Source organism: Amia ocellicauda, chromosome 12, assembly GCF_036373705.1.
Source record: "Amia ocellicauda isolate fAmiCal2 chromosome 12, fAmiCal2.hap1, whole genome shotgun sequence".
Taxonomy (NCBI): domain Eukaryota; kingdom Metazoa; phylum Chordata; class Actinopteri; order Amiiformes; family Amiidae; genus Amia; species Amia ocellicauda.
Genome location: NC_089861.1, coordinates 26,285,710 through 26,293,102, shown reverse-complemented (window position 1 = coordinate 26,293,102; position 7,393 = coordinate 26,285,710). Strand labels below are relative to the sequence as shown.

At 49.9% G+C, this 7,393-nt stretch overlaps 2 protein-coding genes across 3 annotated transcripts; one reads left to right on the top strand and one right to left on the bottom strand.

Annotated features, from left to right (window-relative positions):
* The first annotated feature begins 248 nt into the window (after positions 1 to 248).
* gng3 (guanine nucleotide binding protein (G protein), gamma 3) lies at positions 249 to 2,052 on the top strand. 2 transcript variants are annotated; one of them, XM_066717943.1, is made up of 3 exons: positions 249 to 596; positions 1,561 to 1,660; positions 1,834 to 2,052. In XM_066717943.1, the coding sequence occupies exons 2-3, from the start codon at positions 1,562 to 1,564 to the stop codon at positions 1,960 to 1,962; spliced, it is 228 nt and encodes a 75-aa protein (XP_066574040.1). In that variant the 5' UTR covers positions 249 to 596; position 1,561; the 3' UTR covers positions 1,963 to 2,052. The 2 variants fall into 2 exon arrangements, with proteins under 2 accessions (XP_066574040.1, XP_066574039.1); XM_066717942.1 differs by having other exon boundaries at positions 251 to 596; positions 1,553 to 1,660; positions 1,834 to 2,048.
* A 327-nt stretch (positions 2,053 to 2,379) lies between these two features.
* adssl (adenylosuccinate synthase, like) lies at positions 2,380 to 6,748 on the bottom strand. Its single transcript, XM_066719076.1, has 13 exons — positions 6,467 to 6,748; positions 5,739 to 5,841; positions 5,530 to 5,598; positions 5,409 to 5,459; positions 5,250 to 5,316; positions 5,056 to 5,163; positions 4,876 to 4,957; positions 4,657 to 4,783; positions 4,344 to 4,498; positions 4,084 to 4,208; positions 3,894 to 3,991; positions 3,592 to 3,741; positions 2,380 to 3,495 (listed from the first exon to the last, which is right to left on the bottom strand). Exons 1-13 carry the CDS (start codon positions 6,686 to 6,688, stop codon positions 3,443 to 3,445), a joined length of 1,410 nt encoding a protein of 469 aa, XP_066575173.1. The 5' UTR covers positions 6,689 to 6,748; the 3' UTR covers positions 2,380 to 3,442.
* Between the last annotated feature and the right edge of the window lie 645 nt (positions 6,749 to 7,393).

Genomic DNA, 7,393 nt, shown 5'->3' with positions numbered 1-7,393 from the left:
GTGTGAGGTGCTGGTATGTACTCCTCTCTCCCCTCGCCATCACGCTCTCCTCTCTCTCTGTAGACATTATTTACACTCCGTAGGACTGGCTCCTTCTGTGAGTGACAGATGCTAAGAAGGAGTGGTACCCCTGGGTTCTCTCCTCTTCCCCCTCCACCAGCCCTGGCATGGTATAGCCCGGCCCACCCCACCCAATTAATGCACTCCAATGCAGCTCCTTGGGAAGTACCACTGACAGCAAAGGGGAGGGTTCTGGATGGTAGTGACTAGGACTGCACTGCACTGCACTACAATGTACTGTGCGGTGGTGTAGTGTGGAGGTGATCTCTGGCTTTGTTCGATAGCAGGGTGTGGTGCAGACGGAAAGCTACACGACCCTGAGACAGAGAGAGAGGAGAGAAGGAGAGAACACGACTGAGGAGGAGAACAGAGGAGGGAGGGAGATAGAGAGGTAGAGAGAGAGGAGGAGAGACAGAAAGGGCAGGTCCTTGAAGCCACCGGAGAGCAAGAGAGGAGAGTAAGGAGAGAGAGAGAGAAAAAGAGGAGGGAACCAGGCCTAAGTGACTGACCCAGTCCAATCGCTACACCTGATACAGGTGAGACACAGCATAGATGTCTGTCTGTCAGATTGCTTATATATTATATGTTACATACTATGTTACATGTTACATCTGTGTGTCTATATATATATATATATATATATATATATATATATATATATGATTATCTGGCTATTTCTATCTAGTATCTATTCCCCTATAAACCTGTTCGTCCGTCCATCTCTCCTCTACCCACCTATCAGTCCAACTGTCTGTCTATTGGTTTGCCTGTTTTTATGTAATATGCATGTAGCTGTATTTACCTGCAGAGGCCTACATGTAAACTGGATACTAAAATATTCAAATTTGATTATGATCACTGAATATAAAGCAAGACCAAGAACTATCTGAATGTCTATCCATCTGTCTGTATATCAGCATATTATTTTTGTAGTCCAAGTCTCTCTCTTTCTCTCCCTCTCCTTTCTAGTGCTGCTCTTCCTTCTTCCTCCCTCTTTCTCTAGTCTTCTCACAGTCCCTTTCCTGTTTAAATTCCATTGTCTCCTGTATTTACACCCCTGTCTCTGAATCTTGTTTTGCTATCCCTCTGCTCCACAGCTCTCTCTCTCTCCCTCCCTCTCAGACCTACATTTCTCTCTCTCCCCCTCCCTCTGTGTTGAGATATTCTGGGGCAGCTTTTATCATCTGGGGGAGACAGGCTGTTAATGGAGAGATAGTCCCTGAAGAGAGAGAGAGAGAGAGAGAGAGAGAGAGAGAGAGAGAGAGAGAGAGAGACTGTATATGGGTGACTTACTCGCTCTCTCGTTCTCTCTCAGTGGCATTTAAATGTACAGCAGTCTCCAATCAGCATGCATTAACCTCTCTCTTCCCTCCCCTCCCTCCCTCCCTCTCCTTTGCATTCTTCTTTCTATCCCTCTCCACCCTCCTCTTCTTCTCCCCTCCCTCTTTTCTCCCTCTCTTCTTCCCCTGTTCGCTCCTTCACCCCTTCCCAGTCTCTCAGGATGAAGGGAGAGAGCCCAGTGAACAGCACTATGAGTGTGTCTCAGGCTCGGAAGCTGGTGGAGCAGCTGAAGATCGAGGCCAGTATGTGCAGGATAAAGGTGAGACTGACACAGTGACACACTGAATCAGACAGTGTCACAGTGACTGACACACTGAATCAGACAGTGTCACAGTGACTGACACACTGAATCAGACAGTGTCACAGTGACTGACACACTGAATCAGACAGTGTCACAGTGACTGACACACAGACACACCCTCTCTCTGCTAGGTGTCGAAGGCAGCGGCTGAGCTCATGGCATACTGCGACGCCCACTGCTGCGAGGACCCGCTGCTCACCCCGGTGCCCACCTCTGACAACCCCTTCCGAGAGAAGAAGCTGTTCTGTGCCCTGCTGTGAGAGGGAGAGAGGGAGAGGAGTGGGGGGACTTTCTGCTGTGTTGTACGTGGGCGGGGGGGCTATGCTTTATGAACTGTAGACTGTAGCGGGTAAATGGTGCTGTTCTTACAGGAATTGGGGGGGGGGTGAGCACATCACTGGAGGGGAGGGGCGGGTGGGGGTGAATGATACCAGACCATAATAATAAACAGAGCTGTTATCACACTATTGTCCTGTGTGTGCGTGTGTTACTGCACAGCTCATTGCACACACACACAGAGCCAGGGTCAGTCAGTGTGTTAGCCAGGCAGCGTGTGAGTGCTGTAGTGTGTCAGTGCTGCAGTATGTCAGTCAGTGTGTCAGTGCCGTAGTATGCCTCTGTGCTCCACACTCTCTCTCTCCCACAGAGCTGCTGAATAAATACACAGACACAACAGCTTTCCATGAACACACTGGCTTTAATTCAGAGGTGGTAGTACAAGAAAGAGCTGGCCCCCCAACATGCACACATGGTCTGTCTGTTGCAGTGTATTCCTGCTTTGTCACTGCATTTCCAATTATTATATAGACACACATACAGAAATCCCTCACCAACTGCCAGCAGTGAAATTCATACATCAACGGTTTTACTTTTGTGTACCAATTTGCCAACCATAGCAGATCTGTGTATACAGTTTTACACGGTAACGCATCACACAGCTAGCCTCTCCCCCTCCAAAGATCCTCTCTGGCTGCGTCTCCCGTACTGGTCACGGTCGTGTGCCCATGCAGTCTCGTTTGCTCCGGGTCCACTGGGCGTAATTGTGATTTTGTAGTAGTATTTGTGTTTAAATCATAGCCCCTAAACATTCAATGACTAAATAAAACATTACTTATCACTGTATTGCTTTGCACATGTTACATTACCCAGTATGTTACAGTATTGCATGATTTTAATGTTACAGTGTTATTAATTTGTGAATAGTGGAGGAAAATGCAGCTTCCGGCTTCGAGAAATGCATCCGCGGCCATGGGGAACCTAAACCCCTTTTCCCATGAGCTCTAGCGTTTACAGACCACGGGGGTTTTCAAGAACGTGACCCATAAACAGGTGGAGAGGGATTACTGTACATACATCAGACACAAATACAGAAATATAATGTTCATCTGTCAGAGCAGATGCTGTCCCCAGCTCAGGCAGGGACTACTCTCCTTGCATCGGTGTGTGACATAATAAAAAAAAAATTAAAATCTGCCCTGAAGAGACCACCCTCAACAAGTGCGCTAATTAGGTAAGCGAGTTAACTGGCATCCAGGCGTGTCTGTGTCACCTAGGTGTGTGCGTTTGTGTAGTCCTAGTGCGTTGGTGCTCTACACACATGCACATGCAAAGACACTCTCATAAATCGCTATCCTTGACACTCACTCACACACACTCTCTCCCTCTCATTTGGAAATTGCTGGTGTTTTGAAGCTGTTTCTCTCCCCTCTCCTCTCTCCCCTCTCCTCAGGTCAGGTCGGTTCAGCACAGCTTGATCATGCACTCCCTGGCCTTCCCCACGCCGACCCACTTCACTGTAGGACACATGGACACAGTCAGACAGACACATGGACACACAGTTAGAGAGACTTAAACACACACACACACCATTGGGGGGGGGGATCTCTCACCTGGCACCTGCAAGTAGTCCTCGATGAAGTGCACATATCTCTGTGCAGCAGGAGGCAGGTCGGCAAAGCAGCCCGCCCCCCCGGTGCTACACTGCCAACCAGGCAGGACAGCGTAGCGCACTGACACTCGAGACAGCAGGTCCACACTCGCTAGAGAGGGGCGAGAGGAGATGATTAAAACAGGCACTGTCTGACTGAGACTGGACAATATTGTATATTAACACTGCACACACAGAGAGAGAGAGCACAAGTGTGTGTGTGTTAATGTGTGACTGTGAATTTGCGCTGTGAGGGACACTCACCAGGGAAGCTGGGGATCTCCTCCCCATCAATCTCATAGGCCACGCCCACTTTGATCTCCTCCAGCGTATCCAGAATGTCCAGCTTGGTCAGAGCGAGGCTGGAGGAGGGGGGGGGCGATTGAGTTTAACTCTGATTGACCGACACATTGACACACAGACTGACTGACTGATACACTGAAAGCATTCTTACGCGGTGAAGCCGTTGATCATGTGAGCGTATTTAACCAGCACCAGGTCTAGCCAGCCACAGCGGCGCCGCCGGCCCGTCGTCACGCCCACCTCACTGCCCCGGGACTGCAGCAGAGACCCCAGCTCCTGCAACACAGAACTGGGTCAGAACACAACCACAGAAACACCACGCAGAGACACAGACACAGAAGTACACACTCAGGCAGTCAGTCAGTGCATCAGGGTATCAGTCAGTCAGTGTGTCAGGTTATCACTGCGTACATTGTCCTGTTCTGTGGGGAAGGCGCCGACGCCCACACGTGTGCTGTAGGCCTTCACCACGCCGTACACGCAGCCCACGTGACGCGGGGAAATGCCCAGACCCGTGCACACCCCGCCCACAGTGCAGTTGGAGCTCGTCACGAATGGGTACGTCCCTGGGGGAGGGGAAAGAGAGAGGGGGAGAGTAAATATCAATCATACTTGACAGATAATTAATACTGGTCATTAATATTGCACTGATCCTATCGTCTGGATTAGGACTCAGAGAGAGAGAGAGAGAGAGAGAGAGACTCTGTGTGTGTCTCGCCCTCACCGAAGTCAATGTCCAACAGGGCAGCGTTAGCCCCTTCCACCAGGATCTTGCGGGGGGGGCCCTGCAGGTGGCTGTGCAGAAAGTACACCCCATCTGTCACCAGGGGGCGCAGCCGCTCCACATAGCCCTGAGGGACAGAGAGAGAGGGGGAAGGAGGGGATTAAAGCAAGGACAGATAGAGACAGATGGAAAGACAGCCAGGAAGGGGGGTCAGCTCACCCTTAGCTGCTCCAGCTCCTCCTCCACATTGATGCTGAGGGAGGGGTACATCTCCTGGAACTGCCCTGCTAGCACCCGAAACCTGCTCCAACCAACCACAACCATGCCAATCAGTCAACCAATCAGTCTATCAGACACTGCAGCTTTTGACCAGTTAGAGACAAGCAGACACAGACTGACTTGTTACTGAAGGTGCTGAAGTCAGCGATGAGGTCACAGATTCTCAGGCCATTGCGGGCTGCCTTGGAGGAGTAGGCTGGGCCGATGCCCTTCTTGGTAGTGCCCAGACTGAGAGAGAAAGAGGGAGGGAGAAATTAGTGTAACTTCATCATACTTCCACAGCTTTTGATACTCTGAGTGACAGAGAAACTCACTTCTTCCCAGCCTGCTGTTGTCTCTGCTGCTCCTGGATCCCATCGACAGCCTGGTGGAAATTAAACACTGCGAGACAGACAGAGAGAGCGAGAAGGAAATTATACTACGAATTTATTTTGAAAATTGACAAGCAGACAGAGGGAGAGAGAGAGACTCACCGATGTGAGCGCGGTCAGAAATCTTCAGCCGCTCTTCCCAGCCCTGGAGCCCTGAGAGAGAGAGAGGGAGTTATTTTTCACATTGCTGAAGAGTCTCTCCCTCTCTCTCCCTCTGCCTCACCTTTGCCTTTCTGCAGGTTTTTCTCAGCCTCCTCAAACAGCCCTGGCAGGTGGATCACAACCCCGTTCCCTGGAACAGACGGACAACCAACAGTCAGATGGTGGGAAAGCAAAGTGTGGGGAGCCTGTTGCATTTAGCACTGTTGAGGGGGCGTGAGAGTTCTATTCTACACAGTAGGGTGTTGAATACAGCAACGCACTGAGACTCACCGATGAAGGAGATGGCTTTCTTGTTGAGCACGCCGCTGGGCAAGAGGTGGAAGTCATACTCCACAGAGTCAACAACCACTGTGTGTCCTGCGTTATTTCCACCCTGCAGCCAAACACGTGATCCCATCAATAACACATTATCGGTGTACGCCATCATCATCATCATCATTATTATTATTGGGTCTCCGCCTAGTGGCAGGTCGCGTTCGTGTAGCGCAGATGTCCGCAGTTCTGCGCAGATCTGCAGAATCCCACCGATCCCATTGGTGGAGCCGCGCAGACGTCAGTGCAAATCCGCGCTACACGACGCGACCCGATCCGATCGCCTCGCTGCGGAGAGCGAACAGACCCGGGCCGTCGACGCACACGACCGCACTCTGATCCCGGCCGCAGCTGGACTGGGCTCTCGGTGGCCACAGCCCCCCCAGACCAGCACAGCGCCGACCATAACCGTTTTGATGCGTAAATACGGGCCGTGGAGTCATAGCGGACACGTCTGGACATCAAGGACATGTGGCTCCTCAGACAATACGACTGAGTTACAATGAACAGAACTGTGAAGAAACGCCAGCAGCCACAGCAATAACAGTAATGCAGTAAAAATTAAAAACTACTGTTAGAAAGACGGACAGATGCGGACAGTCAGACAAGACATACAGGCATAGGTCAGCGGACAGATCTATTGCAGACAGGCTGATATATAGAGACAGACAGACAGATATAGATACCTGGCACCGGCACACGATGTCAGCGTCCATCGCCAGCAGGTCGACCACTTTCCCTTTGCCCTCGTCCCCCCACTGCGCGCCCAGCACCACCGTCACTTTATTCCGAGGCTCCGCCGGTGTACAGGCCGGAGCCTCCCCGCTCTCCCGGCAGCGTTTGGGGGCCGGTTCTCCGTTCAAAGACGCCTCGCCTGCACCGTTAGACACCCTACTACACGCCGACATGTTGCCGATAACGATGTTTGCTTGATACCCGGAAGAAAGAAAATCGCGGTAAAAAAAATAACAGGGAAGTGGCTATGGAGCGCCGTTTGTGACATACTTCATTTCGTCCACTCTAGTCGAAGTATGTATTCTTTTTCGTCCACTTAACATACAATAGGTATTTTGAAAGGTCACATATCCATTGTGTGATTGAAATACTCGAAATCAACATCAATAATGGGCACTTGAAATTAACATTTTGTACACATAATTAGGATTATGATGGTGGCAACTCATGTATTAATTAAAGTGACTCAAAGTAGTAGAACCAGGTATCAGAGGGCATCCAAGACCGAATCATATTAATAATAATAAATAATAATAGTGTCTGGATTCAAACTCACAAAAATACACAGAAAAGTGTAATTTTATTATTATTACAATTGATTTTACAGCAATTGACACTCTAACAAAAAGCAAGTTCCTTGTCTTAGAAATGTCAATTTTATTATTCTCTTTGTACAAAATATATCTACAAAAACGTTTTTTTTAGACTCTCTCCCATCTTCTCTCGCTTTCTTCTCCCTCCGTTCCTCGGTCTCCCTCCATCCCTCACTGGCTCTCACACAGCCGCTTCTGTAGAGAGGACAGACAGACAGTGGGAGTCAGTAGCAGTCAGACAGTGTGACTGAATCTGTCCACAAAGTCAGCAAGAGACCCAGTTCA